Source organism: Eleginops maclovinus, chromosome 20 (genome assembly GCF_036324505.1).
Source record: "Eleginops maclovinus isolate JMC-PN-2008 ecotype Puerto Natales chromosome 20, JC_Emac_rtc_rv5, whole genome shotgun sequence".
NCBI lineage: Eukaryota > Metazoa > Chordata > Actinopteri > Perciformes > Eleginopidae > Eleginops > Eleginops maclovinus.
In genome coordinates, this window is record NC_086368.1 from 4126585 (window position 1) to 4145872 (window position 19288).

At 43.0% G+C, this 19288-nt stretch overlaps 2 protein-coding genes across 2 annotated transcripts in view; one reads left to right on the top strand and one right to left on the bottom strand.

Annotated features, from left to right (window-relative positions):
* The window catches only part of LOC134882547 (serum amyloid P-component-like), a 230139-nt gene that overhangs the window by 135683 nt on the left and 75168 nt on the right, over positions 1–19288 (top strand). The gene's annotated exons all lie outside the window — the stretch shown is intronic.
* asip1 (agouti signaling protein 1) overlaps positions 2985–19288 on the bottom strand; it is a 32280-nt gene continuing 15976 nt past the window's right edge. Inside the window, exons 2-4 of the mRNA XM_063910329.1 lie at positions 6632–6803; positions 6446–6495; positions 2985–5046 (exon numbers count right to left, since the gene is read on the bottom strand). Coding sequence (XP_063766399.1) covers positions 4882–5046; positions 6446–6495; positions 6632–6797 — 381 coding nt within the window. The 5' untranslated portion in view covers positions 6798–6803 and the 3' untranslated portion in view covers positions 2985–4881. The remainder of the gene's footprint in view (positions 5047–6445; positions 6496–6631; positions 6804–19288) is intronic.

Here is a 19288-nt window from a genome sequence, read left to right on the forward strand (position 1 = left end):
AACAAGAGCCCCAGAGCATGATGAATCCTCCACCAGGCTTCACAGTGGAAATGGAGATCCTTGGATGATGAGCTGTCCCCCACCATCCTTCCCATCCTCACCATTACACTACTCTGGGAGTAACTAAATTCAGGCATTAACACCATTTTACAAGCACATTAGAGAACTACGCTGAACTTTAGGAAACGTTGAGTTGCTTAAAGGTAATCTAGAGCCAATGTCTGGTTTGTCCGTTCTGATGTACTTTAGACAAAATGTGTGTTGCAAAATGGTGCACTCTGTGAAAGAGGACCCACTCCCTATTTAGATTTAAAGGGCCCATTTAAAGGGAACAAAACCCAATAATTATTTCTTTATTTTGGTAAGACAACAATTAAAACATAGATGTGAATAGTATATTCCATGACTGTTAAAATATCCCCTAAATACTACCTCACCCTTTAGGTTAAACCTCACACATACCAAGTGTAAGCAATGTGCCAAACCTTCAGATATACCATATTTAATAACTCTGGTAGGCTACTTTGAGAAATGTGTAACCCGGTGAAAAAGCCAGAAACACCAACCCTTAATGCTGCATTCTTGAATCTTGAATGATATCTGTCATGTTGTGTTATCTCCGCAAAATTTGATTTATGAGATGTATGGCTTTGCCTGTCATGAAATCAGTATTGAATTCTGAAATATTGTGGTTCTCATATTTAGGTAAAATGTCATGGGGAACTAGCTAACTGGCCCTCTGCTCCGCTACGATCCTGACTGTACACCGTTTGTGTCTCACAGCACTTTGTCACCCCTGACTCTCAACATGGCTTTTGGAAAAGCTCCCCTGGATAAGACCTATGTTTTGACTCTTCCTCTGCCAGGGGCTTCTTAGAAAAACAGGCTGCTTTTATTATTTCTTTGGGCGAGCAGATGTTCGTAATTTGGAAGAGTGAAGTTGGTAAAACATGACTCCATGGGCGGCGATACATATATTCTGTTTGGGAAATATAAAACTACGTCTCTGAGCCAAATGTATCTCTTCCTCTGTTACACAGGACTCATTACGCCAATCACACTCAGAGGTATTGTCTTCATAGGAACTCATGGATATTACTTTAAAGCTGGTACAACAAGATATGTTTTATCGATTTTATAGATAGATAGTGTTAGGAATATTCTTTGTTTGAGGACCAAGAGTTGGTCTTAAATAGACCAAGAAGCTTCTCTGTAAAGTATAACAATATTTATTTCCATAACTTCATAGTAAGTCCACAAGGGAAACAGAGCTGTGGTCCTCCCGCACGACAACTGATCCACAGTCCACGTTTAAGCAGTTAACTGTCTACCAGCAGCGTGGAGGAAAGGCCTTGATCTTCTGTTTACGACATGCATTTCTACTCTCTGTTCTTCCGGTCTTGTCTTCTCTCATTGGTTGGCAGCGGGGGCCGGATTCTGTTGGCCCCTTGTCATTAGATGGGCATATCCCCTTTCTCTTCTATTGCTGATGTCGACCGAGGCGGGTCCACGTTCTGCTTAGCCCTCTTATGAAGTCACCGTCACCATCTGTTGAAGTAGTCATGGCGCTTCCACCTATGAAATTCTATTCTATTCTATTACAGACAATTCTATCTAATACAATTCTGCTGGGTTTGCTGACTAACAGAACATTGGGAGCTGCAGAGGGTCAGATTGGGATATGCAACATAAGTTTTCTTTGAAATGAAGCTGTGTGCTGCTCTCCATCTGCATTACTGGGGAATACTGGAGTTGGAAAAAAAACAATTCATACTCTTTCATACTTTAATTGAATATACAGTTTTGAATAAAGCATTCACAAAATGGCAGATCCTGGCGTGATTAAGCGTGATTTCTGCAACCGTCCTTTACATACTCTGTCTGTCCTCCAGCTGTCTGCGGTAATCCTTCTTCCTCTTCGTTTTCTCCCACTTCTTTCTAAACCAGATGCTTCAGAGCCCACTTCAAGAAGGACTGGAGGAATCTAGCAATACTGTCATAATCTGGTCCAATTAAGTCAGTCTAGTCAGGTAACGATGGTGCAAATACTTCTTGGCTGTCATTACCCTCTGGCAACAAGTAAGGAAACGTTTTCACTCACATAATGGTAAAAAATCACACTGTCTTTTGTCTATGAATTTCAATTAAGGTGAGATGGTATTTTTGTCAGTTGACCTTAAAGAATATAATATGTACACATTTCCAATATAATGTGTTAATTGTTATCACTTACATATCCTTAAATAACTATTCTACTTGTAAAACAATTGTTTATAGTTACATGTGATAGATTTTCCAGTGTTTTGGTTTTCAACTTAAGCTGCTTTAATCATTTCAAGTTGCAACATAGGGCTTCCTGACCACCACAGGGCTGAATGAACTCGTAAATCTGATTTAAAGGTCTCCTATTATGCAATATTTGAACACTATATTGTAGGGCAATATACAAAACATGTATGTGAAGTGTTTTGCTCAAAATACCAAACAGATCCCCCATTTTAGCATGCCTCATCCCCCTCTATTTCAGCCCTGTTCCTGAAGTGCAGATTCTGTGACTGTAGCTTTAAATTTCAGCTGAGCTGAAGCTGGCAACGCCCCTTTGGAGCGTCATGATCTCTCTGTCTGAAGAGAGACGTTTCTAGCGAAGATACTCAGCTAAACGCTGTCGTGATTAAACCCCATATTATGTTCCACACCACATCCAGCATTATTTCTGAAACACTTCTCAGTGTTACCACTAGAACAGAGACATTATATGTATTATATAAACAACAACTCTAAGTCCCTCCTGCAGACATCCTGCTGAACACACAGACACACAGAGGTGCTGCGGAGGGGATTCAGCTCGTGACTGTATATAGCGGACGATAGGTTGGGACGTGTCAGGAGGGCGGGACGTTGTGCGGAGTTCAATGTAAAGCCAGCCCACATTTCGGTTATGACGTCATTTTTAGAGATGTGGGTAAGGAGGAAAAGAGAGAGGGTTGTATTTTCTGACATTTTGTGAGTCTGAAAGTTTTATTTACCAGCCTGAATGCATTTACAGATTAAACATTTGACTACGGATTGATTAACAATATTTTCGGCCACCAAAATGTATTGGCTATGAGGAATTTTTGAAATCAGAAATGTTAAGGCTGTCTAACTTTTAGATAACAAACATTAAATGTTCTTGAGGGAAAGAGTTCCAGATCAATGGACTACATTTATATACGATCCTACTAAAAACATATGACAGGAAGTTACAAAACATTGATACAAACCATGAAATCAAACTAGAAGCACATCGTCATTTTTGGTAAGCTCACTTTTAAGGTAGCATTATCAAAGGTCATTTAAGTGTAGAAATGTTATTGTTAATAATTACTAAATTGTGCTGCAACTTTTCACATTACAGTCATTTGGCAGAGGGCTTTGTCCGAAATGGCTTACATTATATGCATTCAGCCTCAGATTTGATTTCTTCAGTAACAATCTGTCAATGTCCATCACCGACCAGCTTGTCAAGTTGCTTAGTTTGTGGTTGTCCAGGGAGGCAATCATTAAAAAGCCACAGTTTAGACTATCTTTTTATTATTTCTTGCCAAGGGGGATGCAAAAATACATGTGTGTATCATAATGTAGCAATCACTTACTGGAAATCATAGCCTAAAGGATCCCAGGAAACAAAGTTGCAGAGCTGAGTTTATTTTCCTCAGAATGTAAAGCACTGATAGGTAAAGAGAAAATGCTTTTGGGGAAACCTCAGACACGCGACACCATTAATTGTCTGAATTCATTTTTTAATTTAGCTAAATGTATTTTTTTGTCACTCTTCATTTATTCCAGTTATGGCGTTGAGAATGAATTGACAACGATGAGCCAGAGCCCTCAACAAATGATCTTTTTCCTCCTATATCTTTGTATTTTTGAATATGTTGGACTCTGTCAGGGACCAATGGGCGTAAACAGTGCCACAGACAAGTTTGTAAAAGCATAAAGTATTGCAAGATATACTAACACATTGTTAGTCTGAGTCTTTTCGAGTTGAAACCTGACTCTTTAAATATATGTGAAACATATCACTTTGTTATACATTAACAAAAAAAGCAATGTTAAATAAAACATGTAGTACATGGATGTTATTCTTATCATGCTTCAGAAAATATATTGCTCGGTGCATTAATGTATTTCTCTTTGAGTGTTTAAAGCTCAGAGTAAAATAAAAAAAATAAGGTTTGTGAGTGTCATAACATTCCTATAAGCAATACATCCTGGCAGAGTTTAGGAAAGTTCACTGTGTGGCAGTGTTCAGTAATAAAGTGCTTTCATGCAGTGGATTTTATGCATGTTTTAAATGAATAATCTCTATAAACAGATATGGGCACATGATTTCAGAGTCTGTCGCCAATGAGAATGCGGTTCCAGAAGCCTTCTGGTTTCTGTTTGAAGTCCAAGAAGTGTTGACCAATCACATTTGAGTGAGCTTTGGTTGCATGTAGGTAAACGGTCCGTGTAAAAGAGGTTGAACACATTGAATGAAATTTCAGAACCCATCGGCTATCTTCTGAGGATAATTGTTTTTCATTTATCAATATTCATATTTAGATATCTGTTCCTATAGATTAATTGAAATGTCGTCTGGACCTAAAACACCTGCTCCCATGTTCCTAATCGGACTAAAAACGATGACTTGCAAATTGAGGAAGAAGTCAGGGACGGAATTTCAATATCCGCTGGCAACACCGTAAGCTGTCATCAGAGCGATAGCCGATAGATTCTGAGATTGCTAAACCAAGGACCAGAAGTTATTCACCTGTCACGGTGATAACTCCCACTGGCTTGCTTTGGTATAAAGTTTCGCTTTGATAACTCGAGCTAAGTTAGTCTGCAGCTGGCGGTTCAGCAGCGTGGGTTTCCCATCCGACAGAAGCAGACCGTTCTGAAGAGCCGACACTGGCAGAAAGCACAGAAATCACAGCACACACTGTTTGACGATTTACAGCTTCCCAACAGGGGAACACAGTTAGCAGGAGGAGGAGGGCGCTTCTTCACACCAAATTTGTTCTGAGCGAGAAGGAGAGAAGTAGCAATAATAGATCATAATACTAATATAATAAGTTCTGAAAAAGAAATGCAGACCCTGACAATAGAAACATTTAAAGTAAAATTCAATATGCAAACATTAATGTGCAAATGCATGAAAGGACAAATTGTCAGCGAAAGGAGTTGATTTTGGACATTTTAAGTTTAAAAAGTACGTAGTTGTTTATTTATTAAAATATATTATACACCAATCAGCAACAACTTTCCGACCACCTGCCTCATGTTGCCTCCCTCTTTTGCGGACAAAACAGCCCTGACCTGTAGAGGCATGGACTCCACTAGACCTCTGAAAGTGTGCTGGGGTGTCTGGCACCAGGACGTTAGCAGCAGATCCTTTAAGACCTGTAAGTTGCGAGGTGGGGCCTCAAGGGATTTGTTTATCCAGCTCATCCCACAGATGCTCGATGGATTGAGATCTGGGGAATTTGGAAGCAAAGTCAAAACCTTGAACTCGTCGTGTTCCTCAAACCATGCCTGAATCACGTCTGCTGTGTAGCAGGGCACATTATCCTACTGAAAGAGGCCACTGCCATTAGGGAATACCATCTCCATGAAGGGTGTACTTGGTCTGCGACACGTATAGGTAGGTGGTACATGGTCAAAGTAACATCCACATGGCAGGACCCAAGGTATCCCAGCAGAATATTACCCAGAGCATCACACTGCCTCTGCAAGCTTGCCTTCTTCCAATAGTGCATCCTGGTGCCATGTCTTCCCTAAGTATTGCTCCGTGGTCCAGTTCTGATGCTGACATTGTAGGTGCTTTTGGGGGTGGAAAGGGGTCAGCATGGGCACCCTAACTGGTCTGTGGCTATTCAGCCCCATATACAACAAGCTGTGATGCTCTGTGAGTTCTGACAGGTTTCGAACAGAACCAGCATTAACTGTTTCAGCAGTTTGAGCTACAGCATCTATTCTGTTGGATCGGACCACATGGGCCAGCCTTTGTTCACCATGAACATCAATGAGCCTTGGCCTCCCGTGACCCTGTCGCCGGCTCAACAGTTTTCCTTTCTTGGACCACTTTTGGTAGGTAATGACCCCTGAAGACTGGGAACCCCCCACAAGAGCTGCAGTTTTGGAGATGCTCTGACCCTGTCGTCTAGCCATCACAGTTTGGCCTTCGTCAAAGTCGCTCTCATCCTTATGCTTGCCCATTTTTCCTGCTTCCAACACATCAACTTTGAGGACGAAGTGTTCACTTTCTGCCCCCCCCCCCCCACTGATAGGGGCCATTGTAACGAGATAATCACTGTTATTCACTTCACCTGTCAGTGTTCATAATGTTATGGCTGATTGGTGTACTGTATAGACACGATTAGCATGGTCTCTGGAAAAGAAAGATGTTCTGGGTAAATACCTTTTTTTGTTTCTTTGTTTTCTTGTTCCTCTTCACTGTTTTTGGCAATTCTGAAAAAAGAACATTTTACATAAAGAGTGCTTTCAGGAGTAAAAAAAGGGATGATCTGCATACATAATGAAAAAAGTGTACAGAGTTGTTTATCCATATAAGTGAAATAAGTGAATAATCACAGTTTAAACTTACCTACAATAACAACATGAGGGGGTGCTATGTCAAGGCTTTGAGACAGAGCGTTAGAAAACACAACCCTATTTGTGGCGAGACTCTCCTCAGGGATCATGTGGGCGGAGGCAAGGAAGTGTTCTGTTGCAGCGAGGACTAAGCAGCTCAGCAGTAGGAGGGCGTGCATCTTTCTCTGGAAGAGAGGAAACAAAGATTAGTACTTTGTTGTTTTGGCAAGTATGTGAGTTAAAATCATGGTCTTACTACACGGTTGAGTGCAAATAGGCTGTCAGTTAGTCCACACTGAAATGTATCTTTAGCTATCTGTTGCATGGCTGCATACATATTTGTTGTGGTGATGTGGAAAAAAATCAACAAATAATATTTTGAACTGTCAGCTTTGTGCCAGGTAGGCCTTTCGTCTGGGATGGCTTCCAGCCACTGCAGTCAACATGTTCACGCAGAAGCCTTAACACCAAGTTCGTCCCGATGGCTCTGCAAAAGGTGTGTGAGTGTTAGCTTCCCTGAGCAGGTGCACCATACATGGCAGCCCCTACCTCTGTATGAATGGGTGAATGATGACTTGTAAGTGCTTTAAGAAGTTTTAAATACTGGATCAATGACTGTTTAAAATAATCCAGGCCATTTCAAACAGCTGTTACGATTGGCTCGAAGCCGCAACACAATGAGGAGCAGACACAAGTTTATAGTCAATTAACCAAGGAGTTTATTGAGATGACACAACGACAAATGCCACAGCCACATGCAACGTGGAGGAGCGAAGAGGAAGAGGGAGACTGCAGCTCTCCTCAGGCCTTTTATGCAGGCATTGATTAGTGGATTGAGATCACCTGAGGGAGGGGCTGCACCTGTAGGGAGACAATCAGGGAAGGGGGGGAGACACACACAAACACACACAAACAGACATACTGGCACGTTACACCCCCTCCCTTAAAGGGATAGTCCGGCGAAAATTTAACCCAGGGTCTTTTTATGCATGAAAACTGATCAAGTAAGCCCTCCAAAGAGTTTTTTTCATTCATCAACCAGTATAGAGCTTGCCCGGAGCAACCGGGAGCATCTCTAATAGCCCAAATGGCTTACAGTGCATTCGATCGGGGCAGTGCGCAAAACGCTTCCAAAACGGAATTTTTTAACCACTAACATTGCTCTAAATAGCACCAAACCTCTGCAGTAGCATGACTAGGGTCCCTACACATAAAACAGAGCACCAACAACGTAGTTTGCAAACCCGAAGTTTATTAAAAAGAACTGTCTTACAAGACTCACCAACTGCCCCCCATACCAGCTCCTCTCCAAGGAAAGTCCACACAAGTCGATTATCGAATGCAATGCAAAAGGAAGGAGCCTATTGAAGATTTGTTCCAGAAAAACAAATATACTTTTGTGTTTGTTTATACCTCATTTGAAAAATGCTTTGCCTTGAACCTACATGCAACTCCTTTCATTTCCGTGTCAACACTCACTAGATATGAATTTCCATGGAATTATAGATTCCTAAACATTCCTCCTTGAACTGAACTCCGGTGCATTCGATAATCGACTTGTGCGGACTTTCCTTGGAGAGGAGCTGGTATGGGGGGCAGTTGGTGAGTCTTGTAAGACAGTTCTTTTTAATAAACTTCGGGTTTGCAAACTACGTTGTTGGTGCTCTGTTTTATGTGTAGGGACCCTAGTCATGCTACTGCAGAGGTTTGGTGCTATTTAGAGCAATGTTAGTGGTTAAAAAATGCCGTTTTGGAAGCGTTCTGCGCACTGCCCCGATCGAATGCACTGTAAGCCATTTGGGCTATTAGCGTTGCTCACGGTTGCTCCGGGCAAGCTCTATACTGGTTGATGAATGAAAAAAACTCTCTGGAGGGCTTACTTGATCCGTTTTCATGCATAAAAAGACCCTGGGGTCAATTTTGAGGTCGGACTATCCCTTTAAGATGACAGCCACACAGGTAAGGAGGAGACAAAAGTTATGGCAAAACCCTTTGTAGTAACCTGCTAGGCCAAGAAAACAACGAAGCTCACGCCTTTGCAAGGCACAGGGAAGTCTGCAATAGCAGTAAACTTAGCACTTGACCCTGATCAACTTGCTTTCCCAGATAGGTGAAGGTCGCCTTAGCAAACTCACATTTAGCAAGGTTCAAGGTTAGCGAAGCATCTTGCAAACACTGAAACACCATGGCCAGGGTCTCCACATGAGAGTGCCAGTCTGCAGAATAGATCACAACATCGTCAAGGTAAACCTCACAGTCTGCAACTTTACCCAACACCTTTTTCATTTCCAAATGCCATAACTGTATACTGAAGGAAATTGTCTGGGGTCACGCTCATTAAAACTTGGCACTAACCGCAAGTTAGAAATAACATCGCCACTACCTGATGCAAAACTATCAGAACCAGCCCGCAACAGAGTCCGCAACAGAGTCTGGTGAAAGTGACTTCCCGATGATAGGCACTAGAGATTTGATGCTTCACAGAAAACTTGTTTGCTCTAAAAGACGACACTGTTACCGCATCCACTGCTCCCCTGCAGAAGCTCGGAAACAGTGTTGTCTTTTAGACTTTGATTTACATTTGACAACATGCACACCACGCTGAACATATCCATTTTGAAGGTTGAAAGCCCGTCCTGTCTCTTGGGCCGGGTGGTGCGGGGTCCGGGCAGGGAAGCAGAGACCTTGGATCAGTATGACGGTCTGCTGGCTCAGATGAACCTCTTCTACCACTACGTCACCCAGGACCTGCGCAAGCTGAAGCCCACATCGTTAGAGGAGGGGCAGGTGTGTGTGGTGTACTGGGCGGTGATGAAGTTGTGGTGTTGGGTGCTGGTTGGGTCCATCATCCTGGACTTGGTGTCATGTCAGGCTTGCTGCCTCCTGATGGACCACGGAGAGAGACTCGTCATCCCCTCAGACCACATCCGGATCACTATGCAGCATTTCCTCCAGCTGCCCTTCTCTGAAGGAGGTTTCACCTGGCTGGAATCAAACCAACAACCCTGCGAGTGTCCGTCCACAAGGAGAAGATGAGACTCATTGCGTCCACTCAGTGGGACAGCTCTTCTACTATCTACCTGCACAGCCTGCTGCAAGCTTCCACTCAGACCGAGGCCGTGCTGCTTGAGTCCGAGGTAGACTCCACCTCCATAGAGCTCTACCTCAGTGGTTCTTAAACTTTTTGTCTGACGACCCCACAAAAAAAACTGGAGAGGTTTGGTGACCCCACTTTCCCAAAAGTGTGTAAGTGTGACGTCACGTTTCCGTAGCAACCGATTTTTTGTTCCAATCCAAACAAATTAACAATGTATGACGATTATTTTATGGAAAAGGAACGATTTTGTGTGAATTAATTTACGAGTTTGCGTCTCCAATGATTTGAGTGATAGTCATACATTTTGAAAGAAACAGCAATGCCATCTGCAGTTTGGTTGTTTGGGGGCGGGCTGTAAATCGCGTTGCCAGGACAACGTTATGCATTGCAAACCCATGGTAACGACTGTCAATCAAGCAAAAACAAATAGGCAATGTGTAAGAAAAGGCCTGGGCGGCAACAATTTATTAACGCAAACAAGAACTGGAACAAACAAAGCAATGAAACAAATGTCCAAATCAAACGGGAGTCAAGAGTCAACAGAGAGTGTGTATGATTGGAACGATCTCACTTCCTCTTATACGGACGCCATGTCAATGAGAAGGATGGGCCTGCTTCCGCGAGCATAGCAGGTCAATTCGGGGATCGATGCTGCTCACAGCAACACGAAGATTCTCCTCCATGCTGTTGAGACGACATCTGTATTTGTTCTTTATGTAGGCCAGGGACGAAAATGTCTTTTCGCACAGATAGGTTGATCCAAACGGCGTGAGGATGTCCATGGCAGCCTTGGACAACCCGGGGTATTCCTGCACAACTGACAGCCAGAATTCATCTAGAGTTTTTGAGGCAAACGACGCCTGCAATGTGCGGTCGCTGGACAGCTCAATCAGCGCATCCTCGAGCTCAGATGGCAGGTTGTTTGAGGAGCAGTTGGTGAATGGTTGTCGTACCCAGTCAAAAGGCTCTACATTCTCCGTGAGGAAATACTTATTGAATTTGTCGAGGAGACTACGAAGATGACAGGTTATTGACTCTTTCAATGAATTGGCATTCATGTCACTCTCCAAAAAGTCGTGCAGCTCCGAGAACATTTCAAAGTCCCCACTCTCTGCACGGGCTGCCCAACGCTGCAATTTTTTTGTGAAAGCATTCACTTTGTCTGAGAGGGTCAGGATGTTTGTGCTGGGGCCTTGTAGTGACAGGTTGAGACTATTTAATTTGTCAAATATGCACGCCAGGTATGCAAGACGTGATAACCATCTCGAGTCAGTGAGATGGTCTGCAAGAGGGGAATGCACGTCTGAGAGGAAGGTGCGCACCTCGCTTCGCAACTCGAACAGGCGTGTAAGAACTTTGCCCCGTGAAAGCCACCTTACCTCTGAATGAAAAAGAAGGGATTCATGTGCAGACCCCATTTCCTGGCAGAGAAGGGCGAAGAGTCGTGAATTTAAAGGGCGCGATTTGATCGAATTCACTATTTGGATTGCTGTTTGAAGAACATTGTTAAGCTCGGGTTCAAGTGTCTTGGATGCCAGGGCCTCCCTATGGATAATGCAGTGTGTGAACTTGACATGTGGTGCAACGCTAAGGACCTTGGCTTTCAGCCCTTTGTGTTTTCCCATCATAGCCCCGGCACCGTCAGTGCATATGCTTATGCATTTATCCCAATCCAGGCCTGTCTCCTCCATCCAACCATTAAGACAGTTAAAAATGTCTCCACCAGTACATCTTCCTTCCATCGGAGAGCAGCACAGCATGTCCTCATGCAGTTTCCCGTCATGACTGTAGCGAATGAAAACCATTAAATGGGCTACATTAGTCAAGTCAGTAGACTCGTCTAACTGCAAAGAAAACCGGCTGTTTTTCACTCTCTCGATGAGCTGGCATTTCATATCATTAGCGATGTCGTTAATGCGTTTGGACATGGTATCATTGGAGAGGGGAATCTGTTTAAGCACACTTGCGATCTTTTCACCATGCATTGCTGTGGTCATCGCAATTGCTGCAGGAAGGATGAGGCTTTCAGCAATTGTGTGTGGCTTTTGTGCTTTGGCTACAAGGTGGGCCACTTTGTATGACGCTGCCAAGGCTTTGGTGGGCACAGTAGCTTGGCTATGCACAACGGTCTTTTGCCCATGCAGCGCAGCTTCTTTTCGTAAAAAAAAATGTCATGGGTTTCTGAGCATCATCTGGATGTCGGCTTTCGAGATGTCGTCTCATTTTTGTGGGCTTTAAACTTTCATGTGCCAGAACATCGCCGCAAATAACACACTGTGGGTGGTCGAGCTCATGTTTTACCTGGCACGTGAATCCATATTTAAGAAATTCTTTCAGGTATCGGCGACGCCTCGTTGGTGGGTCTTTTTTATTCTCACCACCGGCCAAACTTGTCCCATCTGAGGATCGCGGAGGAGTAGGTGCACAACTGGAGGTAGATGGCACTTCTGAGCTCAAATCATTGTTTTTTAGCAGCCACCTGTCCATTTTTGATGAAAGTTATAACTAGGCTAGTGGCTAAAAAAGTGGCTAGTATCACAAACGTGGCTAGTAACGTGGCGAGTTAACTATGACGTATTGTAAAAAAACCGGGAAGAAATTGAGTTTGAACAGTGGGCGCAGATTGTTACATTGTTTCTATCATAGGACCAATAAACGATTCGAAACGCCATTTAAAGCTGGGCAACTTTTTTTTTTCTCTCTCTCTCTCCCTCTTAACAGCGTGTAGGAATGAGAAAAAGGCAGATTTTCATTGTATTGACATTTTATTTTTCGTTGTTTCACCAGGTGTTATAACAGCTAATTTCCGACTGAAGTAACAAATAATTTTGCGACCCCACGGAAGTTTTTGCCGACCCCGTTTGGGGTCGCGACCCCTAGTTTAAGAATCACTGCTCTACCTGACTGTAGCAAACATCAAGATCTGTTTGAACGAGGATCTGGTGGCCAAGAAGTTTGCGTACTCCAGCAGCGAGTCAGCTGACAGCGGGATGCACGAGCTGGACCAGCTTCCTGTCATGTTGTCCTCCAGCATCTTCACCCAGACCACCTTCAGCACCTCAAACAAGCCGAGCACACACACTTGCTGCTATTTCTTCAGGTCTTTCCACTGCAGCAGTGACTGGTGTGCAGCCCCGTGAAGCAAGCAGCAGGTCAAAGGTCACAGAGGAACACCTGTCAGAGAAAGAGAGGTTCCTGAAGTTTCTGAATCCCGGCTGCATCTACCAGCAGGCGGCTCCCACTGTCAGTGAGCAGGAAGAGCAGAAAGACACTCGACCTGAAGAGACGACCGCAGCCTCCAGCTCCCGCACCGAACAGGAAGTACAGCCTGAGACTCTGCACAAGCAAGCGTTGATCATGATTTATCCTTCCTGAAACCAAAATAGGATTACCAAACAGATGAGGTAACACTGTGGCACTGAGGGTTTGCAAATACATCAAAAGTGTCAGTTAAGGACTTTACAACAGGTTAAAATGACTCGATTGATATTTTCTGTGTGATTTCATTAATTATCTAGCTGGTCTAGTTACATTTTACATGGTTGGAGTACCTGGTCAGCAGGAGGCGCTGTGTGCATAAGGTATCAATAGCTGACGCCAGTCTCTAGGAGAGTGAGACGTCAGACGGTACGAGTAATGCAGAGGAACACAGACGCTGATATTCATGTGTTTCTGTTCCTACAGCTAAGATGCTCAGAAATCATAACCAGAATGAAATATTAATATTATAACATGTAAAAGCCTTACACTGTGACATGTAGTGATTTTGAACGTGACTTTGAATGGAGATGAGTGAGCCCATGGTAATGAATATAGTTCATATGGCGGGCGATGCTAATGATATTGAAAACGAGCTATGAAACTGTCTTCTAGTGAGAAATGTGCAACAGTAAACAAAACCACACACAGGGATGATAGTTTGAGGCTAGCTCTTGCTAATGAATGATGTGAAAAGGTTTAAAAACCTATTTGTGTGTGAATAAGCGAAGGCTAATGACACAGATGCTAACCTTAGCAAAGCCAGCGTGCATTTTGGAAGATATATTTAACATGGGGTTTCTCTGTTACGTTTCAAAATAAGAGTTTAACTTGATTTCAGTATTAAAGTTTATGACTGTTTTTGGTGAACGTAGAGTGAGACGTGAGACGGTACGAGTAATGCGGAGCAACACAGACGCTGAGGACTGATATCCTGTGTTTCTGTTACTGTTCCTACAGGAATACAATTCAATGTGCTACACAAAGGATCGGCCACAGCGTCATTCTTAAAAGTGTAACAACAGCAGCTGATTTAATGATGTTACCAAAAATAATCTCAAGTTCTATTAGATATTTTCCATTAGCCTTTAATAAATCATGTATTGATATATCATTGTTTTTCTTTAGCATTGAGGCCTACCTATTTGAAGTTTAAGTGGGATTATTTCAGGGTAATGATAAACGTCAAATAAAGTCCTGAAGGTCTTGATGAGGTTTTAATTATCTTTTTTATTTGTCAACCTGCATGTAGCATTGCTTACCCACCTTAAGCCTTACAGCAACATTTTGTTTGTTTGGAATTTTGGAAGCACAAAGGGGTCTGACTTCTGTTAATTTTCGGATGGTTTCAATGTGTGTTGCCATCCGCTAAGTCCTTCTGATGAATGCCAGGTGGTGTTTTGTTGCAACAATAACAAGTCCCTGATGTTTCTTAGCAAATCTAACGCGATGGTGTTCAATTCTTTTCATGTTTAACAATGTAGTGATGTTAACTATAAAGCTCTACCTTTGCTAGTCATTTACTTTCTGATGACGTTGCTTTGATAGGCTGCTACAGGAAGCTGACGTCATCAGTGTTCCTGCCAACAGACTAATCCTGATGGCTCTGAGCGGCGGCAGCGGGAATAAGTGCCCACCGCCTCAAACATAGAAATGATCATCAACAGTTCATCCACCCATCCGTCCATCCATCTTCTCCCGCTTTTCCGTCAGGGTCGCGGGGGTAACAGCTCCAGCAGAGAGCCCCAAACTTTCCTTTCCCTGGCCACATCAACCAGCTCTGACTGGGGGATTCCGAGGCACTCCCAGGCCAGTGAAGAGATATAATCCCTCCACCTGGTCCTAGGTCTACCCCTCGGTCTCTTCCCAGCTGGACGTGCCTGGAACACCTCCCTAGGGAGGCGCCCAGGTGGCATCCTCACTAGGTGCCCGAACCACCTCAACTGGCTCCTTTCAACGCGAAGGAGCAGCGGTTCTACTCCGAGTCCCTCCCGGATGACTGAACTTCTCACCTTATCCCTAAGGGAGATGCCAGCCACCCTGCGGAGAAATCCCATTTTGGCCGCTTGTATCTGCGATCTCGTTCTTTCGGTCATGACCCGTCCTTCATGACCATAGGTGAGGGTAGGAACGAAGATGGCCCGGTAGACAGAGAGCTTTGCTTTCTGGCTCAGCTCTCTTTTCGTCACAACGGTGCAGTAAAGCGACTGCAGTACCGCTCCCGCTGCTCCGATTCTCCGGCCCATCTCACGCTCCATTGTTCCCTCACTCGAGAACAAGACCCCGAGATACTTGAACTCCTTCACTTGGGGTAAGGCCTCATTCCCTACCTGGAGTGGACAGTCCATCAGTTTCCTGCTGATCATCAACAGTTTCAACATATACAGTGGTATGCAAAAGTTTGGGCACCCCTCTGAGATTTCATGACAATTTGCTTTTCCTTTATAATAGAAGATCACAGCAACAACATTTGTTTTCCTACAAAGATGTAGACGTTTTAGTGTTTTCCAGACCAAAATTCTTAGGGTAGCATTACATAGTTTTATTATAATAAAATAAAATGCAAAAAATGGGATGTGCAAAAGTTTGGGCACCCTTATAAATAGCATTCATTTCAACACCTGTACGGATTTATAGCTGACAGGTTGCTGCACAAAATTGCTTTGATTAGCTCATTAGACCTTCAATTACAAACACAGGTGGAACCAATCATGAAAAAGGCTATTTAACATAGGTAATAGCTGGCTGTGCCTGGCCTAGGTTCTTTCTTAGGGAGTGGCAAGATGGGGACCTCAAAACAACTCTCCACTGACCTGAAAGCTAAGATAATCCAACATTATAAATTAGGAGAAGGGTACAAAAAATTATCTGACAGGTTTAAACTGTCTGTCTCCACAGTCAGAAACGTAGTTGTGAAATGGAAGGCCACAGGAACAGTCCGTGTGAAGGAAAGATGTGGTAGGCCGACAAAAATAGGGGAAAGGCACAGGCGAAGGATGGTGAAAATGGTCACAGAGAAGCCACAGACCACCTCCAGAGAACTACAACAACATCTGGCTGCTGATGTTGTAGTTGTTCACCGTTCCACAATCCAGCGTACTTTGCACCAGGAAGAGCTCATTGGAAGGGTGATGTGCAAAAAGCCTTTCCTGAGTGTTAATCACAAGAAGAGTCGCATGAGGTATGCAAAAGCACATCTGGACAAGCCAGAAGCATTTTGGAACAAAATACTGTGGTCAGATGAGACCAAGATTGAGTTATTTGGTCATAACATGAACAGGTATGCATGGCGAAAAAAACACACTGCATTCAATGAAAAGAACTTGTTGCCCACTGTAAAATTTGGTGGAGGATCTATCATGTTATGGGGCTGTGTGGCTAGCACAGGTACTGGAAAACTTGTTAAAGTTGAGGGCCACATGAATTCCTTACAGTACCAGGAGATTCTTGACAAGAATGTTCTAGAGTCAGTCACAAAGTTGAAGCTACGCCGGGGTTGGATTTTTCAGCAGGACAATGATCCTAAGCACCGATCAAAATCCACCAAGGAATTCATGCAGAAGCACAGGTACAATGTTCTGGAATGGCCATCCCAGTCCCCAGACCTTAACATCATTGAAAATGTATGGATTTATTTGAAGAAGGCTGTCCATGCACGGAGGCCAAGAAACCTGACTGAACTGGAGACGTTTTGTGTGGAAGAATGGGCCAAAATACCACCTGCCAGGCTTAAGGGACTTGTCTGTGGCTACAGGAGGCGTCTACAGGCCGTTATTGCAGCAAAAGGAGGCAATACTAAATATTAATGGAATTATTTCTTAGGGGTGCCCAAATTTATGCACATGCCTATTTTTGTTTGAATGCACATAAACATGTTTCTGTTTGACCAATAAAAGTTATTTCACTACTGAGATGTTTCTGTTACCATAAGGTATAACATATGTTAAAATGAAGTTGCTGCTTCAAAAGCTCAGCAAGTGACAAACTGATGCAGTGGTTTCCCTAAGGGGTGCCCAAACTTTTGCATACCACTGTATTTTAAGGGAATTTTAAATGCATCACAAAGTAAAATGGCAAAACATTTTAGAATGTAATGAAACAAATAACCAGAATAGATAACAAACATTCAACTTTTTCTTTATTTTAATACTAAGTATTTGACTCAGTATTTTGACTTTGAAGATTTGAAAGATGTGAGGGTGCTTGTGGTCTTCATGTAAGGGATAATGTGCAGTGAGGAAAAACACCTACAGGGTGAGCAGTATCCTGACACTGCACATTATCCAGATTATTACACAGCTACGTACTTGATAAACCAACAACTTGATTTTAAATTGATATTATTGAGTTAAAAATGACTGTTTTGCTTTTAATAAAACAAAACCATTGTCCCCTCTACTGCGTACAAATGGTTGGAACTGCAGCGACAGCAATGTAACTTAAAATGACAGCAGCACTGATTGAGGTTTTCTGTAATGGTCCAAGTCTGTTCACATTATCTGTTCCAATAACCAGTCTTTAAACACTGCCAGAGCCCATACTGTGTTCCTGTTAGTGTTTACTTCCTGTCTTTCTTCTTCTGGGGTGTGGTCGAATAGTCTGTTTAGCTTAGGAAGGTTCCTAACGGAGTGAAATGACCCGGAAGTACCCAAGTTGCAGCCATGATAAGAGCTGTTTGAATTGTCTAGATGATATGGAACTTGCAGCATAAGTTTCATTTCCCTTTTTTATTTCTATTCCAACCTTGGACATGAAAAATATATGTCTCACTGTTGTCCACGTTCATGAAGCATAAAACAACCCCATGACAGCGCACAGTGCAAAGTTTCCAGATGTGCTTACAGTAGTCCACTGTACAGAGAAATGGGGCGACGCCTGCGAGCTAGTTTAGGCAGTCAACTCGAGCACCAATGATACATTCGCACATAACACCCCTCATCACACTTGCAACCAACCAAACATAGTCTCCTAATCTGGCACTCTATTTAACCTGTTGGATCCGCCTACCCCTGCCTCGCTAATGCTGCTGCTGCTACTACTGCTGTTTCCACGCTGCTAATGCGTTCACCTGACTGCTGCTGCGTTCATGTTGGTGATGCTCGCCTGCCCCACCACCACCCTAGCTTCCACCTGTAGGCTCGGGGGATAGTTATCTAATCATCACTCAATGTTCTATGTTAATTTGTGGAGTGATGAGGCCCGAGCCTAGACGCCAAATTAAAACTATACACTGTTTCTAATAAACATATTAATGAAACACGTGAGTTGTCTGACTGACCTGTAGTTTCCCCACAGCAGACACATTTATAATGTCTACTAGAACCGTCATAAATACGTGGGATAGTGTAAGTGCAGTCGGATTCTCAAAGCACCACAGTCTCTTTTCCTAAGTCCTTTGGAATTCTCCTATCCACTATTCCTTCACCTCGTGACGTTTCACGCAAAGGTCAAGGAATAGTGGATAGGTAAAGACGATAGGAGCTGATATTTGGACAATTCAACCACAGCCTAGTTGTTCCGTTAATAATTTACTTCCTGTCTGTCTTCTTCTGCTGTTCCTGTTAGTGTTTTCTGTCTGTCTGTCTGTCTGTCTGTCTGTCTGTCTGTCTGTCTGTCTGTCTGTCTGTCTGTCTGTCTGTCTGTCTGTCTGTCTGTTTGTCTGTCTGTCTGTCTGTCTTCTGCTGTTCCTGTTTGTGTTTACTTCTTGTTTGTCTTCTTCTGCTGATTTCTCTGACATCCAGCTCTTACTGTAACCCCTTTCCTTCACTTGCACTGTTTTGTTGTACTTGCACTGTTTACTGGGAACAGTATAGCCATCATGAATCAAATGTTTTATGCTCTCTACAAATATAAATAAATATATTCAACATTTGTTATTGAAAGTGGAAAACAATATGTTTTTTCCTGCCGCAACAAATTTGAATTGACCAAGTTTAAAAACTGGACAAGTCCGGATTGAGAACTGTAGTAAATTCGGTATTATATGTTTGACACATAATCTGTAAAGGTTTCTGTTGATGCAGCATGATTCACTTTATCCGGCAGGAATCTCACTGGGATCTCTGGATAACTTTTAAAAGCCAAAATTACCCTGATTGTTTGGACAGCTTGTTCACCTTAGTTACATCAATCATTGATTTTGTGTTAACTGAAATAGGAGTGATACATCTGGGTCAGCACTCCCTCAATAATATTATCTTTGCAGACATATTTAACCATTTTATCCAATTTCCTCAGTAATGCCAAAACATACAAAGATCACGTTCAGAAATAATGTTTTTCAGACTGCTCTAAAGCTACAAATGAAAATGAACT